Genomic DNA, 20,437 nt, shown 5'->3' with positions numbered 1-20,437 from the left:
ATAGTTGAAGCTCATATCAACAATACCAAATTATCTTAGCAAAAACTAATTTTATATTAAATCGCAAAAATATAAATTACGCAATAGTTGTACTCTTAGTATAGTTGTACTAATAGTTGTGCTCTTAATATACTCTTAGCTGTCATTTTAAAAGGTTGACTCATTTAGCATCTGATCAACGAGGTACTGGTCTGCGTGGGAAGTAAAGGTGGCCAATACATAAGAATGAGTGTTCTATCTCCTAAGCTACCATGGCTCATTAGACAAATGTTGTAGAAAATTTATTCATTAATATGGTTAAAGGTACCGCTATTATGTTTCAACTTCGAAACGGTATCTCAAAAATGTAGTCTCGCCGCTTCATCCACATCAATGCTAGTAAAGTGGAAACAGTAATTTTTTTTAAAAAAAATTGTATAACGTGCATCTTAAAAAAAATTGAAAAAAATTAAAAATGTTGAGAAATTATACTACTGGAATATGATTCTAAAACTTTGGAGATTGAAATTCTAACAAACCTTTTCAGTGTACTCATTCTTCATATATTTACTTTTTACCATGTTTCTACTGGCAGAATTCCCAAAACAAATTATGCAATAAAGTAATTTATGTCCCAGAAAGTGTGTTGTTTGTACCTAATTTATTTATTCATTTATTTTCAACAATTTTAGAGTTACCGGAAGATGTACAAAAAATTGCTGATACGTTATTATTATTTGGTAGGCTAAGCAAAACAATTATGCTGTAAAATAATTTATATCCCAAAAACTGCATTTTTTATGCCTAATTTATTTATTTATTTCTTTCAAAGAATTTTGAAGTTAGCAAAAGTTGTCCGAAAATTGCAAAGATAATTAACAATTTTTTGGACTCATTATTTTATTAACAGTGCATTTTGAAAAACATTATCTAATTATTGATCTCCTTTTCTATTGAATAAAACATAAAAAATGACAGATAACATATGGATAGGTTTTTTGCCTCTCAACTCCTCTGTATTTTACAGCAATAAAACAAATTTTGGTGTGTGTTTTCAGTACCCCGCGTTCCTTAATAGTAATATTTATGGTATCGGTGGCGATTTTGTTTTATCCTTGTTTAAATACATATTTGCAATATTTTTATACTTTTTTGACTTGATTTTAACACGGATTCTAGGAACATTGATTATGGATTGTCAACTTGTATTAAAAAGGAAAAATTATAAATAACAATTATAAAATTATAAATAACAAACAGGAAAAATTATAATAAAGGAAAAATTATAAATAACATTGTAACAAGTTTAGTACAAATTATTCTACAATAACTCTTTACTCGTTGTGAAACTTTTGGAAGTTAGTCTAAGCTTGTAGAAAATTATGTAAGTGTAGAATCTACCAGCATTAGCTAAAATAATTTTATAAAAACTCAAAAATCAAACTACTTCATCTTACCTTATTTTGGTGTGGGGATTTCACACCCGAAATTAGTTTGGCTCCTAAAGCTATATATTATTTATTAATGTTTTAGTCCATTTTTTGTCGAAATTGAAAACGCTAAAAAAACTTTACAAACGTTATATCTATGAAGGAGTCACGTAAATGTTGAAGCAAACTTCTTGGAGAGTTAGGATACATCATCAAGAATTAAATGACATAGGAATCCATGCTCGGAAATGTCATCAAACGTAGCTTGGGATGCATCCCTTTTATGATCTGTTCAGAAGCACACGAAGAAACAGTACATAATAGGAGAGAACCCCTAGAGGCGTATAATGACATTTCCGGGTAGTTATTTTTCAATCAATCAGCGTTTTATGAACCGCTACCGTGTTTAACATATTTTTACAGAAAAAAATCTTGATTCTTGACTTTGTATTAGTTCTAGTAACAGTTTTTTTTTAAAAAATCGAAGCTTGTATTATAATTGGATCGAACTACAACCAAGATTAAAATCTCCAAAAAAGAGAACGATTCGTTAAAAGCCGCTGGATTGTAAATTAGCTATCGGGCATGAATTCCTATGCCATTTTAATCCTGATGATGTACACTAACTGTCCTAGAAGTTTGCCGCAATATTCCTGCAGTAAATTATTATTATTACTTTCTCTTGTATATAATGTTTTAAAACTTGTACCTTTCAGCGACAAAAAAATGAATTAAAAATATCATTTAGATAAACTGTAGCTTGGAGAGAAAAACCGATTGCAGATTTGAAATCAACTATGCGAAAATATCTAAGATCTGTTTAAAAAAATCTTATAGATCAAAAAAATCTGTTCCCCAGTGTAATACACGATATTTCAAATATGTTTTATTCCAAGTAGAATTACACATATCAACTTAAAGGTGAATGAAACACGAAAGAAATAAATTTGATTTTATAATGAAGAATACTTGTAGAAAGTGGTCAAGTTCTGAATTCAAGATCTAAACCGAATAAAATATCCATTTTCAGGAAGCTTTTTAAATCTGACGAAGTATTGATAAAACTTTTAGGATATGATTGAAGGCTCTAGACCTGGAACTGAGTATCCATTTTTGGTCTTTCGATAGAATTGGATGTGAAAAATTGCCTTCCTTTCTCCAAATCTGCTTCCTAATCTATAGTGTAACTCATCATCTGAAACAAGCCTCCCATCTCAAGTGACAAATGATTCTCTTTTGTCTGTTAAAGCTGTCATCAGAGTAAAATTCGAATGGATTCTTATTTCGATGAATCGTAACACACATTCAACTCTGTAATAAGAGGTAGAATGAGGGAACGTTTTTTTCTTCTTGAGGTATATATTCTTGATTGAAGCGAATGAGCTCTTTTGATAACAAAATCATTTCTTTCGCTCAATGATTGTTTCTCACATCTCAAGTTATTTATTTCTTCTCGAGTATACGTAATTATTAATGGCAGGCCAATGACTTTATATCTCACAGTGAACACAAGGAATGAAACGCACTAAAAATAAACGCTAGGAATAGTTAGTTTAGAGAAGTAATATTGCTTTTAACGTTAATTTATAGAGTTTAATAGACATAGTCGAAGACATCGCGTTTATTAGACATACTAGAGAAAAATTTATAAGAATAAACTATCGTTCATAAAACATAATGAAGCATTTATAAGAAAAACAAAATTGGAATTTTCTTATAAGCGATGTGTTTATAGGAAAATCGTAACACGCATTCAACGCTGTAATAAGAGGTAAAATAAGGGATCGTTTTTTTTTTTTTCCTTTGAGGTATATATCCTTGATTGAAGCAAGCGAGCTTTTTTGATAACGAAATCGTTTCTCTCGTTCAATGATTGTTTCTCACATCGCAATTTATTTATTTTTTCTCGTGTAAAAGTAATTATTAATGGTAGACCAATGACTTTATATCTTATAATAAACACTAGGAATGAAACGCACTAAAAATAACAGCAGTAATAGTTAGTTAAAGGAAGTAACATTATTTTCAATGTTAATTTGTGGCGTTTATTAGACATGGCGAAGACATAGCGCTTATTAGACACAGAAGAAAAAAATTTATAAGAATAAAATACCGTTTAAAAGACATAACAAAGCTTTTTTATAAGAAAATTCTTTTAATTTTCTTATGAACGAAGTATTTATAAAAAACAAGGACATAACGTATCATTTAACAAAAAACAAGCATTTATAAGTATTAACGACTTTATAAGACTTAATGAAGTAAAAAAAGAACAGTTACGACTCATTTGTAAGATAAAAGGATCTTTTATGGGATGTAACAAAGCATTTAACAGGAAATAAGCAGGTATAAGTCATAACGAAACATTTATTTAAAAAAAAAGTATTTAAAAGATATTACGAACCATTGATGTGAAAGACATATCGAAGTATTCATTAGAAAAAAATCAATTATAAGATATAACGTAGCATTTAGCAGAAAATAAGTCTTTAAAATTTATAAGATAGAAGCATTTGTAAGACAATGAAGGAAACGAATAACGAAGGAAGACAACGTTTTGTAAAAAGCATTAATAAGAAAAGAAAGCATTTATAAGACATGATGAAACATTTATTATATGAAGATAACTCATCTTCATGATTTATTAATAATATAAAACATACTAAATGAGTGCTACATAGAGGAAAAATGGACAAAAACCAAATAGGTGGCTCAGCATCGCCCTGCTGCCATTTATCAGAAATCCCATGAAGCCCGTTGCAGACTAACTCCATGCTCTTCGGAGACGAATAAAAAAAAACAGAATAGACTACATGTTTGTCATCTTTGCTATTTCAAAAATTCGAATAAAAAAGATGTGATTTTTAACCTGCAAAATAAATTATGTTGTTCTTAATTGCTTCAAGATTAATTTTAGGTAAGCTCACCATCTTATTAGGTTATCTTTTTTGCTATTGGTTTAAATTGTTAAAACAGATTTCAAAAACATAATATCCTTTTTTTTCAGTTTCATAACTATGTTGAATAAAGCCGAGACATTTTCAGTTGGACATAATCGGATACCCGGTTCTATTCGATTTAGAAAATTTTTTTCCGACTTGTTGAAAATTTGTTGTTTGAATTAGAAATATAGATCAACAGCAGGCGAGTATAATATATGAAATCATAAAACAGTGGAGTGCTTGATTTAGAAAATGTAAGTCAAACTATTTAATATGTGAAAAATTGAAAAACTGGTAGGTATGTGGGTCTTTTTTATAGGTACTGTTTCAGAAAGTATTCTATAACAACATTCTTAATGTGTAAAAAGTAGAAAAACTAGTAGACGTGTTAGTAGAATTGAAAGGCTAGTAGACATGTTGTAGAAAAGCTAGAAGATAAACAGTATCTATATAAATGAACATTTAAATAGATACTGTTTGAGAAACTATTCGATAACATACTTAATGTGTGAAAATTAAAAAGCTAGTAGGATGAGATTCATTTACAAAAACGTGCGCATTTCATGTTCCATGACTAAGTAATTTTAATTACTGAAATAAAATTTCAATTAATATTATTAAGTATTCAAATTAATTTGCAGCATGTCTTCAGTAAATGTAAATGCGTAGAAATTTGTATTTTAAAAATAATGCCAGTGTAGTATCTTTTCAACACTTCATATACAAATGAATTGCTATGTTCCAACCTTCTTTTTCTTTTGTTTAACTGTAATTAATCCAACTGTTAATTGAAAACAATTTTAATTTGTATAGTTTGAAAATCGTCTTGTATGTACTATGTAGCACAGCTTATCTAATATAACATTTTAACATTACTTTTGTGTAAAAATCAAACATTTGAATGTTATTCCAGGATTTTTCCACTCAGTTACCATAAGTGTTGTACTAACCGTTGAGTTAGCAAAAATGGGGCCAACGAATCTCTGGGTTACTGTTTTTAGATAAGACAGACAACTTAAAAAAGGTCAATATATTTGCTGTATTCTAAGAATATAAAACATTAACAAGGTGAGGATGTATTAATAACTTTCCTTTCTGTTACCAGCAAAATTGTTATATATTTATTGCTTTAATATTCTTTTGATTTTTGAATAGTAACATCATACACCATGACCTCAAAATAGATGCAGTAGACAAACATATAGCAAAATTAAATAACAAATTCTACGAAAAAGCCACCTCTTTCTCTACAGTAAATTTCAATGAAATATTCCTATTTGAAAATTTAACTGAAGACAAGAACAACAGACCAATAGCAACATACTATTGCAGTGATGCATATTCCCGAGATCAATAGCATATACATAACCTCATCTTCATCATATCAGCTTAGTTAAAGTTCATACTTTTACAATATAGTCCTATCACCCTACTGCATATAATTACACAGTCAGAACCTCAATGATCCACATGAATACTCCTTTACTTCATTTGCATTTCACAACCTCATCGAAGCACCTCAAACATCAAGCTAAAGATAAATGGGAAAAGGGCCACAACCGGCCTCAGGTGCCCAGATGTTTTATACAGTTTAAGAATAGTAACATCAAATTATGCTTTTAAGTTAGGTATAGATTTTTTTTCTTTCAGGTGGAACCAGTTAAAGTAAATTAACTTGCAGTTTAATCTTCCCCTTCTGTTACTCTTCTCCTTTATTACCAAGATCATTCCAATGAAACATTGTAGTGTTTCTACGACTACAAAAATATAATTCCAATTCACTAGTATATAAGACATCTTAACTCGAATCTATGGTGGGGTACCTTTTTTTAGATAAAGGTTGACATTGCCGATAACTACTATCCCCACATTGATGACCATCGGACGTGATGTGCACATGTTTACCTTGACAGTAACGCTCACGCTACTTCGCCTACTTCGATGGATGAGCCACATTGAACAGTTATCTTGCTACCTGTGATTGAGTCATTATCTACCTCTTAGCGCCGTTGCTACACAGACTCGATTACACACAACGAATAACATATACACTCGACTGCTAAAGGCAACACAGGAACGACCACGACCGAGAACTTAATCCAGCTCTCACGATCAGCACTCAAAAAGTACGGTGATCTTAATACAGCTCTCCCGGCTCCTCACGAAATAGCAATGAATCAACTAGTGGTATCCGTTCATCGAATTCTATCATAGATATAATTCTGGTGGGGGAGTACTGTAATGTTTCTACTACTACAAAAATAAAATTCCCATTCACTAGTATATAATACATGTTAACTCGAATCTATGGTGGGGTACCTTTTCATAGATAAAGGTAGACATTGTCATTATCTACTCTCCTCACAATTGTATTAAGTTAAAAATTAGCTTTATCGATTTTTGTTTTGTAATTGTAATATTGTAAACTTTAATTTGTTAACTTAATTGTTTATATTGTTAACTTCAAAAATTTTGTTGTTTTTTTAATTTGAAGCTTAATATTATATAATAATGTGAGGAAAAATTCTTTAAACTTTAATTTGTGGAATTTTAATTTTGTATTTCATTGCATATTAAATAAATTTAATCAATAAATCAATATTTGTGTGACTAAAATTTAGTAATTAGTAATGCAAGTACTTTCAAAATTTAACTCTATTGCTAACCATCACCTCTGTTATTTTTTGCACTCTATTACCAACCATTTATATAGGTTTATTTCACCATATATTTTAACAAAAAGCAATTTTAGTGATTCACAATCGAAATTTGACTAGAGTGCATATATGTATTATGCAACATTTTAGAAATATTAACTTCAAATATAAGATAGAAGGTTTAATAAAAATTTTAAAAGTTTCCATAAATAGTACCAAAGGGGAAATATTTTTATCTTTTATAATTATAAAAATGATAATGTAGAAAAATAATAAATACTAAATGTTGGTAACATAATGTAAGTACTAAAAATTCGATCGTTTCTATGTCGTTAAACATATATTTTTTTAAATAAACATTTTTGAACATTGGTAACAGAGGGAACAAAATGCAGATTCAAGTAGTACATTAATTTTTTAATTTATGTTCCAAAAAGAAAGTGAGCTGTTTTTTTCAAATTTAATATGTAAGAAACATTCCAATTCCAGCTGAGATTTTAATAAGTTGTATTTTGTATGTTCTATTTTTAAGAAATATTGTTCCAAATGCCTCTTCATTTTAAAAATTACATATACAGTAGGGAACCGATTATCCGGAACGATTGGGACCATCGCTATTCCGGATAACTGATTTTTCCGGTTTTCTGAATCGCTACAAACAGCCGTTTTTTTTATTGTTAAACCCTACTAAAAAAAATTTTTTTTTGGAAATAATCTTAAAAAGAAGAAAAAACGATGAACTAATATACTAATGATTATTTCCAAAATGATGGTAAGGTAAACATCTTTCAAAAAAGAAAGAAAAATCCTAAAATCTTATGCGGGAAAAAAAAAAAATTTTTTTAACTGGCGGGAAAATTTATCGAATATCGTTCCGGTTTTTCGGTTTTCTGATTTCCGGATAACGGGTTCTGTACTGTATATATATGTATATACATATATGGCAACGTTACTTTTAAAAAGTAACGAGTAAAAGTACAAGTATTTTTATAAAAAGTAACGAGTAAAAAGTAAAAAGTTCTTATTTTGAAAAGTAACGAGTAAAAAGTACAAGTAAAAGTACAAGTACTAAACAAAAAAAGTAACGATTTAAAAGTACATTTCTAGAAATCGAAAATTCAAAGTAACCTAAAATTTTATTGAATAATATTCTTATGTTCTTTAATGTTATTGCAAAATTGTTGTTATTTATTTAATTATTTTTAATTTTGAAAGTTGTGGAGATTAATTTATTTTTAAATTCGGAAGAATATTATAATATAATTTTATAATATAATCGTAGAATATAATTTTAAAATCAAATATAATCTTAGTATCAAACATTTTATGGATTTGCACGAAAAAGAAATTTTATCTATTAATTTTAATTTTTAGTTTCTCATTTTTATTTATTTAAATTAGGATTGATTTAAAATTGTTTTACTCTATATAAACACGTTTCAAAAGCACAAACATAAACAAAGCAAACACGGGGTTTCAGATAGCTTTGTGATCTTTGAGCTAGTAAAAAATAATTGAATGTGCAGTATAAATTGAAACAGAACAGTCTACAGTTTTATTTGTAACAATGGCTAATGCTGAAGTCATGCGAGAAAATCATTTTCCGAACATTTCTGCCTAACGGAATAATTAAAATTTGTGAACGAATTTTAGTATCAGCGGCTAAATTAATACCTTCGAGTTTTTAAGAGTTAAAATAGTAATTATAATAGTTTTCAATAGCACAAATAGTTCTGAAGTTCTTAGAGATTTGACTGGGCGTTGTTTGACAAGGTCGGATATAAACATAATTTTAGTAAAAAATGTACTAGGTAAAAAGGTATTTAGTAAAAATGTATTAAGACAAAAATGTCTTATTAGTGAGTTCAAAAAGAAAATTGAAAAACGTAATAACAAAATCCAAAATTTTTAATTTAAAATTTATTAAACAAATGCATAAAACTCGGAAATGAATGAAAATAACATGCTAATTAATATTTTTATTCATTTTGCAAAATAATTGCATTTCAAAAGCATTATATATATATGCTTTTGCAAAATATATATATATATATAGCAAAAGCAAAATATATATATATATATATATATATATATATATATTTTTTTTTTTTTTTTTTTTTTTTTTTTTTTTTTTTAGAAAGCTTACCGAGTTTTAGAAAAAAGTAACGATTTCATTCGATATTTCCGTTACAAATACTTGTACATTTTCCCTAAAAAAGTAACGAAAGTACAAGTAAAAGTACTAAATTTAAAAAGTAACGAAGTACAAGTAAAAGTACGTACTTTTTACTTGTACCGGCGTTACAAGTAACGAAAGTAAAAGTACTGCCATATATGTGTATATATATATATAAAATTTCATTAAAAAAGTACAAAAATAGATTAAGCATATTATTTACACACACAATTTCACATACACTCAATGCTATTTGTAAATATTTCCGTTGAAAAAGAAAGTCCTTCTTTTCTTTTTCTTTATTTTGATATAAATCCAGCTTTGCACCAATCAGAAAGTTTGATAAAACCCGATTTATCACACCAATTCGGATAAAACGTGGTTTTAATATTTCTCTAAAATATAACTTTTCATATTTTCTTTTCTTTTTTTTCGCTGGAGGGCTTTTTTATCATTTAAAAGAAAATTTAAACAATTTTATTCTCGAAGTTTCTTAGCGGGAAAAAAACCTTAAGAACCTGGATTTTCCCGGCGTTTCCTCTAAACTAATTTGCATTGATGGAAGGTAAACTTTATTGAACTACACATTTAGAACTCGTTTGTGTTTTTTAATAAAGCAATAAAATTAAATATTAATATATATTCTTATTATGTTTTGAAACAGTGACATACATTTAAAAGTAATATACGTAAATACAAGAGAAAAGCATTTACACGGAAGCAAAAGAAAAAAAAAATACTGTGGGTATAGTAGTGATCGACCATGTCAACCGTCATCTATGAAAAGATACCACGACATAGAGTCGAGTTAACATGTCTTATATACTAGTGAATTGTAGTTGTAATTTTGTTGTGGTAGATACCCTACAGTACTCCCCCACCAGAATTATATATGTGATAGAATTCGATGAACAGATACCACTAGTTAATTCATTGCTGTTTTGTGAGAAGCCGGGAGAGCTATATTAAGATCACCGTATTTTTTTTGAGTGCTGAATGTGAGAGGTGTATTAACTTCACGGTCGTAGTCGCTCCTGTGTTGCCGTTAGCAGTCGAGTAATCACAAGTATGCAAGCCTACGTTGTGCGTGATCGAGACGAGTCTGAGTAGCAAAAGTGCGACGAGGTGGATAAAGTCGCAGTCACAAGTAGCAAGTCAACTGTTCAATGTGGATCATCCATTGTAGTAGGCGTTACTGTCTAGGTAAGCGTGTTCATATCGAAGTGGGTGTTACTGCCAAGGTAGGCGTGTTCACATCACGTCCGAAGGTCACCAATGTGGGTATAGTAGTGATCAACCATGTCAACCGTCTTCTATGAAAAGGTACCCCGACATAGAGTCGAGTTAACATGTCTTATATACTAGTGAATTGTAGTTGTAATTTTGTTGTGGTAGATACCCTACAATACCATAGCATAAAATCATTTTTAGCCAATACATTAAAATGTCCTAAAATAATGGTAACAAAAACAAACAATAAGAAGAAAACGACATGAAAAAGTGTATCCAAATGAGGACATGGTATACTTTGCTATGTACAAATAAAGCAAAAATAAAGGTACAACAATGGAAGAACTATTATTTCGATTTTATAAACAAGAACATTCCTTAGTGAGTAAGCAAAATAACAGTAGAATAGTAAGGAGAAAAACACATTGTAATGTGAAACAACAACAAAAAAAGAAGTTTAGCCCCAATTGGGGAAGAGGAACAAGCTTGAACAAAATAATAAAAGAAGGTAGATAAGAGACCGGCGTGGGGGTGTTGAGAGAAAACCACAAGTTGGAAAAACTGGCACTCAACTGCCTCATATTTGCTTCTCATCTACCTTCTTTTATTAACTTGTTCAAGCTTGTGCAAAATCTTGTATTTATTGCTGCAAGATCTTACATTTTTTTACTTTATTTATTATAACGGGTATGTCTAGTAAATTTTCTACTGTCACTTTATGCTAACACACTGAAGAAGGTTCCTTTTTAAAAAACCGAAACTATAGTATGTCCATCTCTGTAACTTTTTTCGTGTTTTATTCATGATAAGTATGTTTAAAAATGACATCACGACTCGAGAACATATTTAACATAATTTTATTGCTGAGTACATATTTGCTGCCGAGAACAAAACGAAAAAAAATATGTTTAGCAAAAAACTAGGAATACAAAACAAATCAAATTAAATAACTAAAACTAAAATAACTAAGAAAACTAACTTTCCGATTGATTTATATTGTTCGGAATCTCCACTCTTATAACAATTCGTATTTTGCAGAATTTTGTCTATTTGAGACTCTCGTAAAATCTGTAACTATTTTAAAAATTCAAGACACATTGCAGTTTTCCATCACCCTGTAGCTTTGTAAATTCACTGATGGAAATGAGTTTGAAAATTAATGATAAATGTTTAAAAATTAAAATCTGTTTAAAACCTGGTTGTAAGATTTTTAGTACCCGGTAATCAACTCTCAAATTATTGAATTTCTTAAAATAATTTTTTTTTTTTTTTTAATTATATGTTTTTTTTCCTTCAAATAATACATTAATTTCTATACATTTTTATTTAGAGTAATCATTGCTATAGAATCAAAACATATAATAAACGAACGAATTGCGAAAACAATTTTTTTCCTGAAATAATAGCAAGAGAGTATTATTCAATCTTCGACAATAATTTGTTAAATAAATGTATTCTCATTTTCATACTTTGTGAGAATATTATTTTATTCTAAATTTAATTTGACAACTCCTTTCACAGTTTAATTCACAACAACTATCTTCTCAAGTTATTTAACTCCTCATGAGTCTCTAGGATCATCCACATATGTTTGTTGTTGTTTCTATTGATACTTGGACAGGCTAAGCTCGTCAGCCGTTGAACTTGCGAATTAAGTCAGGAAGGATCTCCTTTCGTTTTACAGGAGAGCACCGCTAGGATGAAAGAGTGAACCCCACGGGTAGATGGCAGCACCACTCATTCATCAGACCACTTCCAGATACGATAGATATGAAGGAGAGGAAAATTTTCTTCAAATCTTGTAGTTTAACATTTATCCATGGTTTTGCATAAGCATGGTTTTGCTTTCAGCATAAATAGCAAATCTATTTGTTTTAACGGGTTTTGGAGATGTCATTAAGTAAAGAAAAGCAACAGATTTCGGGAGCCTAAAAACCAGTCATATTATTTTTACAGCTTCTGTGCTAATTTCTCGATCAATATCCTGATAAATTAACAATTGACGCATGAAGAAATTACGATAAAATACTTTATTTGCTTCTGATGATAGAAATCAAGATAAAACTTATATGCAAGCAAGAAAATACGTTAATTTTCTTTAATAAAATCTTTCCTCTGCCATTCACTTAGCATGATTTGCAGATTCGATTACATGAAGTGACATTTCATTCTACGAATTACCATCATGTAACATTATACTTATCTTCTGAGGTTCTAGGTGATCATCTCGCTTGTTGTTTCTGATCAGAAAAACTTTCCTAGTATTTTTACAGACATCATATTATATATATATATTGAAAAACCTAACGCATGAAAATTTTTATCACAGTAATCAATTATTCTTTCAATATTTTATTTTCGTGTTGAGTTTCTATGCAAAAAATGCTTTACACATTAAAATAAAGCTCGATCTTAGACAAAATAACGATCAATGCAGAGCGCATAAAGGTGAGAAAAATAAATAATACGGTCTCCTTGTATTCGCGATCGCAACACTTGAATACGCCATCTGGGGAGAGACCGGTATCATGCCTTTAGCCCTTCTCCCTTCCCTCTCCTCCTCTTTTCAGTTATATAGGAATGTACTACGATATTTTCCCTTTTCTTAATATTTTTCCTTTTTACTTAATAAAAATATTTTCCAAAATTTCCGTGATACTTTTATTTAGAACTATGTTTAATGTAGTTTTCAGTTCCATATAGTTTTTCAAGTTAAAAGATTTTAATCTATATGAAAATCAAGAGAGAAACTAACGTACTTCCTTCCTCTATGACTTTCCACACGCTAATGGAGAAGCATGTGAAGTGTTGTCATAGGAAAAGAGTTCTGCTCTACGCCACCTGCAGCCCATTTCGATCACCAATAAATTTTGGCTTGATTTTTTCCCCGCTTAAAAAAATAAATAAAATAAAATAAGAAATTTTCGTATGAGTTGCTGTTAGACAATAAAAATTTTACCTCAGTAAATCAAAATTAGTATAAACTTTCTCATCCATTAAAGGCATTTTTATGGTCATTATTATTTTGAATTTTTGGAATCCATTTTTCTTGAAATAACGGAATGATTCCAAGCAGTATGTATCGAATTTCTGCTGCCTTTAAATAGGAAAAGATGAATATACTACAAGACTTTGCCCTTTACAGCTTATTAAATTTTTGCGTTTGCTTAAATTCTCCGTATTAAATAATGTGTACCGCGAATTGAAGTAAAAAGAATCCAAAACACTTTTTTTTCTTATTGCGATGCATTGAAAAAATAACTTTCTTATTGCTGACAATACGGGATCGAAAAAAAACATAAAATGTGTATAAATTTTTAATGTATATGGAAAATAATTTTATGTAGATCAATTCTGATTTCTCTTTTGTACACCTTCTTGAAAATTTTAAAACAGGAATAAATATTTACTTGAATTTATTTTATTTTGAATTGGCTATCAAAAAGGGCTATAGGTGGCAAATAGCAGAACTCCTTATCTATGGCAACGCTAGGTATGCTTGTGGATAATCATAGTTGCTATCTTGATTTTCAAACTGATTATAAAATTTTAAGCATGGGAACTATATGGTACTTAAAATTGCCTTAAGCGTAGTGCTTAACGTAAGTATCATGGAAAGTTTAAAATATATTTTTGTTAATCTAAATGCGAAAAATAATAAGGTAGGGGGAAACATTGTAATACATTCTCATACACCTGAGCAGAGAAGGAACCGGGAGGCTCTAGACACGGAACCGGTTTTCTCACCAGATAACGTATATGAGTGTTGAGATCACGAATTTCGGATTTATATAATTTATTTTACAAATTATATTTTTAGGCACTGTTTTCGATGGATCACTCTCACTGCATATGAAAAAGTCGCGTATGCTAATTCAGAGATGAGAATTAGAACCAGACTCTCAAAAAAATTTCCTATCCGGTTCTTGTTGACATCTCAAAATTCGTATTTATGAATTTTTCACATGCAATGAGAATGGCCCTTAAGCTCAGTTTTCTGAAAGAACATTTCATTTTTCCTATTATTAATTGCTATAAATAAAAATTAATGCAATTAGGGAAATGAAATTTCCATAATTAATGAAATTAGGGAAAAAATAAAAAGTGACTGCAAATACATTGGTATATCTAATGTAATATTCTATTTATTGTTGCTTTTACTTTAATTGTAATTTATCTAAATTATACTATTGTTCTAGACACTACTCGAGTAATTTTATATTTTAAAGTAATCAGTGGTAGATAAAGTAAGTTATCCTGTCCACAAATAAAACTAACTAGTTTGACAAACACTTTTTTTTCTTTTTACCCTAACTGTTACTATCATAAAAGTTTTATTTCCATGCTGTCCTTCCTATTATTTTTCTTGCTAAAAAGAATATCTACATAGTCTGTCCCAGTGAAATTACAAATTTAATAGCAGTGCAAACAACATGAACTGTTTTAAGAGTCTTGTGATTTAATAATTTGTTTTTTTAAATTTTCCATACCTATTTCTTGATATATTATATGTGAGAGTCTAAGGAAATATGACACCTATTCTTTTATAGGAAACCAGTTTCAAATGAAATTTTTATAAATATTATAAATTTATTCCAATATTTCATAAAATATGCAATTCTGAGTAAAAAGAAACTCAAGAAAACACTAAAAAAAATAGTTAATATATTTATTAAATATACACATATACCTGTTAAAAACAAAGCCACAATTGGAACTCAATCTCAATAGAGATACAGCCCTGGTAGCAGAATTTATGGAGTGAATATGCAGCACTATCTTCATAAAACCAAATTTGACAGCAATACAGTCAAATAAAGATTATTGCAAAACTCCAGCTTATGCTAACATACATACAGAAAATTTTGAAAAAAAAGGTCCTAAAAAATTATAAATACAGATCCGGTGTTGTATAAATTTTGAAATTGATGCTAGAAATATAAAATGGAATAAATCTTTTTACAGTTAAGCATGTAATCAAGTAACTAAAAGAAAAAATATCGTTACTTATTGTTCTTTATAGTGTTCTCTCCTTTAATTTTTATTAGAAAATAGTTAACAGATTTTTAAAAAAATTAGTCTAAGCAATTTCTCTTACTTGCGCTCACTGACGTACTAGAGGGATTCGGCTACCAGGGATCCAGCTTCTCAAATGAAATTACAGATTATCAAATTATTGCTTTATTAAAATAAATAATAAATTATGATATAATAGCTAACAACAAACACATGACTAGACTGGCGAAATATAATTATTCTACATACAATATCATTCTTATAAAATCAAATTAAATTTATTCTAATCAAAGTAAGCAAGTCAAAAATAAAAAATAATTAAAAAAAAAATATGAATTATAAAAATTTATCTAGAAAATTTAATTTTGCAAAATTCAAAATGTTTTTTCTTTTGCCTAACTTTGTAATTTAATCTTTAAAATCCAGTAGCATAACTATTCTTTGGGTTTTGATGAAGATATTCTTGAAAATTCTTAGCATGAACTTGTTCACTTTTGATAAGTAATATCTCAACAATTAAGTGATTATGTAAAATATGATTTAAATATTATTAATAATGTGATTTAAATATTATTATAATAATATGATTTAAATATTATTAATAACTTAAAAACTTTATTAAAATGTGAAAGATTTAAAGTTGGGTCTGGAATGAAAGGAAATTGCTTAATTTACAGCTAAATAGTGAAAAAGTTTCTTGGCCATTTAATATATTAGAATTTCTTTTTAATATTTGAAAGCCATAAACTGTTATTTACATGTAGTGCTACAGCCAAAATAATTGATACTTGACTTGAAAATATTTCGTAAATGGCAAATAAAAAACTAATGTGATACTGTTGAATAGAATGAACAATCAATACAATAGAATGAAACAATAGCATGAAACAATAGAATGAATGGGATGAATCAGAATGAAACTTACAACAAAGACAAAAACATTTCCCAATAAGTATGAATATTTAATTTAATATATATACAGTACACTCACGATTATCCGTGTGCGGATTATCGGGTGTGCGGATTATCCAGTGTGCGGATTATCCATGCTCATTCCACAGTCACAAAAACATTTATAGAGAAACATTTTCAAGATTATCATGCATGTAAAATCTATATTGAATCTTGTTGATGTAGAATCTTGTCAAATCAGTTTTGCAGTATAGTCACGACATGACATCTATTAACAGGATATGAAACTAAGCAGAATGAATGTTTTTATTGATAATAATCGCTACAATAGTATTGTGAAGCGCATAGAGGTCAAATCAAAAGCTATGAAACCTGTTTGACGTGGTAGGGTTGAAGGAGATGAGAGGGATCGGAATGTTGTTCAGCTGTCCTCTCTCATTTTTACATGTGTTCGTTTAGTATGTGCGTCTTGTTTACCGTCAGTTAGTAGCGTAAAATTCCTTACTAGTAAAAATGAATGGTGTGAAATGAAAGTGAAATGTTCTAAATGTTAAACAAAAATTAGAAATCCTTCAAAAACTTGATACTAGAGAATCAGCTAGCAAATTAGCAAAGGATTATGAAATTGGAGTATAAACTGTACACAATATAAAAAAGAACGAAGAAAAACTCATTACCTTCATGAGAGATTGTAATGACGAATTTGCACTTTCGAAACAGAAAAGTTTGAAAACGTCAACATACAAAGATCTAGATTCTGCTTTACAGTGGTTCAATCAATAAAAAGCAGAAGGTATACCTATTTTGGGTGCCATGTGTTCCGAAAAAGTGAGATTTTTTCATGAAGCACTAGGATTAGAAGGAGATTTTAAATGCTTCATCTAGTTGGCTCACTCGATTCAAGCAACGCTATAAAATTCGGCAGTTAAATGTTGAAGGGGAACGTCTAAGTGTGGATGTGACTGCTGCAGAATTGTTTTGTGTGAAATTTAAAGAATTTATTGATGAAGAAAACGTGATTCTCGATCAAATTTATAATACCGATGAGACAGGATTGTATTGGAAATGTCTCCCAACAAAAACACTTGCTTCAAGGGCAGTAAAGTCAGTTCCAGGCCACAAATTGTCCAAAGAGCGCATTACCATCATGTGCTGTAGAAATGCTTTAGAGAGCCATAAAATGAAACTCGTAATGATCGGAAAGGCTAAGAACCCCCACTCGCTTAAGGGTACAGAATCAAAAAATTACCTACAGTTTATTTCAATCAAAAGGAGGCATGGATGACAAGGGACATTTTTGTCCGATGCTTCCATATACATTTTGTTCTTGAAGTCAGGAAACACTTACAAGCAAAAGGCTTATCCCAAAAGGCAGTATTGCTTTTAGACAATGCCTCTTCACATCCAAATGAAAGTTTGCTAGCTTCTGATAACTTATTGATTACCGGTAAATTTCCCCCTCCAAATGTTACAGCAGCGATACAGCCTATGGATCAAGGTGTAATTTCAGCAATGAAATGGCTCTACAGATCTGAACTTTTGAAAAATTTGATTCATGAAGTTAGAACACTACCAAATTTTTGGAAGCAATATTCCTTATTGGATGCAGTATATGGAATATCAGCAGCATGGTAGAAGGTAAAATTGTCTCCGCGGTCACGATCATGGAGAAAGATCATACCACTTGATGAACAATCTTCTTCAGATATTCAAGAATATGATAACAGTATTCTTGAACAAGCAAAAGAAATCGAAGGTCACGAAATTCTTGATGAAGAAAATTTAGAAGATCGCTTTCAAAGTGATGCATGTGAGCCTGGCTTCCAGTATTTGACAGATGATGACATTGCTACTAACTGTCTTGTTAAATTAAATAGTGATGATAGTATTGATGCAGAAGATGTAGCAAATGAGGGAAATACTATTTTTCATTCTGCTGCTCTACAATCTGTGGAAATTTTATTAGATTATATGGGAGAACAATTACTTGATTATGGTGACATTGCTGTGGTTCGTAAAATATGTGTCAATATACGGCAACAGGTGAACGAACAGCAGAAGCAAAGATGCATTTCACATTCTTTTAAGCAATAAATGTTAAAAGGAAAATTCATAGTTTGATGTTATACAGCATGCAAATGTGATTTTTATATTTATTGTACTGATGTTGATTTTTTCTTTAAAAAAAGGAGTTTTCAAATTATCCGTGCTTTTTTATTGTCCGTGCGACCCATCAAGGTCATAAACCCAGATAATCGGGAGTGCATTGTATTAAATTACACTGTATTACTCAAAATTAATCTCATAATCTAATTTTTTTTAAATTTGATAATTATTTTATATGGAAATAAGTATGTTCGACAAAAATGTACTTTTATAACAATACTTGCTTTTAAAGTGTATTCTTATTTATAGCTTTACATTATTATTAATTTCCAGTTTTCTTTTAAATGTTTCAAAAAACAAACACAAGTTGCATTAAATATTCAGATCAATAATTTGAAAAACAGTGAGAAATTTAAAAAAATATAAGGTATCCCTTTCGTTTTGCCTTAATATGAGACTTCCGACTCTAACCTAGATATTCATAGAAAAAGATCCTTTTATATAAATATCATGCTTTGGAAATTACAAATTACAATGATTCACCCCATTTTAGAGTATTTGAACCTTAAATTAAAATATTAATAATATCAGTTTAGTTCTCGCATTGAAAAGTTAATACTTGCACAGCGTAAAAATATCAAAATTATTTCATATGGATTTTTAAGCTTTTGATTTTAAAACAATTTGCCATTTAATTAAAAAATTTAAACAAATGCATATAAGTTTTAAAAAAATACCTTTCTAACAATATTACTACCTAAAGTTTAAAAGAAAACTTATATAATTAATATACAATGAAAGATCATTCGAAGGTAAAATATTAGATAAATAGAAATAGCTCGTAAAAACTGTTGATAATTTTTCATTGCTCTTGTTATTTGCTTAATAACATAGCACTGCTAAAATTAATTTAAAATTTTGCTAATAGTTAGCAACCACACTACATGGCAAATCTTATCCCATTAAAAATGTGTTTGATAAAAAATAAAATTAAGTACTATAACAAAAAATTAAAATCTGAATTAAAAAAAAGCATCTGTCATGCATGTTCTTGATTGAGCTTATAATAATTCTTACAAGGTTTAAAAAATATTCAAATCAAATGCAATATATTGAAATTGGCACCACTGAACAAAGCACCTGGCCCTTTTCCAGCAAAAATAATCACAGAAACTATTATATAAGGTCATCAGGCATAATAGTTTGTTCTTCTGACATATCTTGTTTTAGTTCTTTCCCTATCAAGTCATAAAAGTTAATGGGATCATAACCTTTATTGCTCGCAACTTTAACTTCAATCATATCCTCTTCCAGAATGGTTCCACTTTTAAGATGCTTTGTAGTAACAATGGTTTTACCCAACTGAACAATAAAAATTATAATTGAAAAAAACAGCTAATAATTTTAATTTAAAAATATCACAGATAAAACACTTAAAACAGAAGCTATTATCTTAATCCATTGAATTAAAACATATTTCACATTACTTTTAATAATTCATATATTATAAACTGCCTATTCTTTCTGTGAGAAGCAAAATAAATACAATGCATTTGAATAAACCAAAAAACAGTTTACCTACGATTTATTCAGCAAAAAGAAAAAGGAATGACATCAATAGCTTTAAAAAAGCATTGTTTCTTCATAATATGCAAACACATATAAAATATATCGACATTGCATAAAAAATAAAAGTAATAACAGAGCAACTTGATAACTTTTGATCTACAGATTCAATTTTTCACATAACAAGATAAAAGCCAAATGGTTTGTGGGTCTAACCTTAAATATGCTACCTGATTTGTGCAGGCAATATTTTAAGCTATATTAGATACAAAAACATGTTTTCGCAGAAAAATTTTTTTATTTATTTTTAGAAAAATTTGAGTTGACCAATAAAAAAGGGGTGTTTTATTTTAATTTTATAACCGTTGTTGAACAGCTGACCCAATTTCTTGGGTATACGACAACTAATGTTCAACTCCGTAG

At 29.2% G+C, this 20,437-nt stretch overlaps 1 protein-coding gene across 1 annotated transcript in view; it reads right to left on the bottom strand.

Annotated features, from left to right (window-relative positions):
* Positions 1-15,069: 15,069 nt before the first annotated feature.
* The window catches only part of NANS (N-acetylneuraminic acid synthase), a 29,422-nt gene continuing 24,054 nt past the window's right edge, over positions 15,070-20,437 (bottom strand). Inside the window, exon 7 of the mRNA XM_016068433.4 lies at positions 15,070-19,810. Within this exon, the coding sequence (XP_015923919.1) occupies positions 19,625-19,810 (186 nt within the window). The 3' untranslated portion in view covers positions 15,070-19,624. The remainder of the gene's footprint in view (positions 19,811-20,437) is intronic.

This window comes from Parasteatoda tepidariorum, chromosome 11 (genome assembly GCF_982258835.1).
Source record: "Parasteatoda tepidariorum strain Cologne lab strain chromosome 11, Ptep-v5.0, whole genome shotgun sequence".
NCBI classification, from domain to species: domain Eukaryota; kingdom Metazoa; phylum Arthropoda; class Arachnida; order Araneae; family Theridiidae; genus Parasteatoda; species Parasteatoda tepidariorum.
Note: the sequence above shows the minus strand (reverse complement) of the source record. Positions and strands in the feature narration are given on the sequence as shown.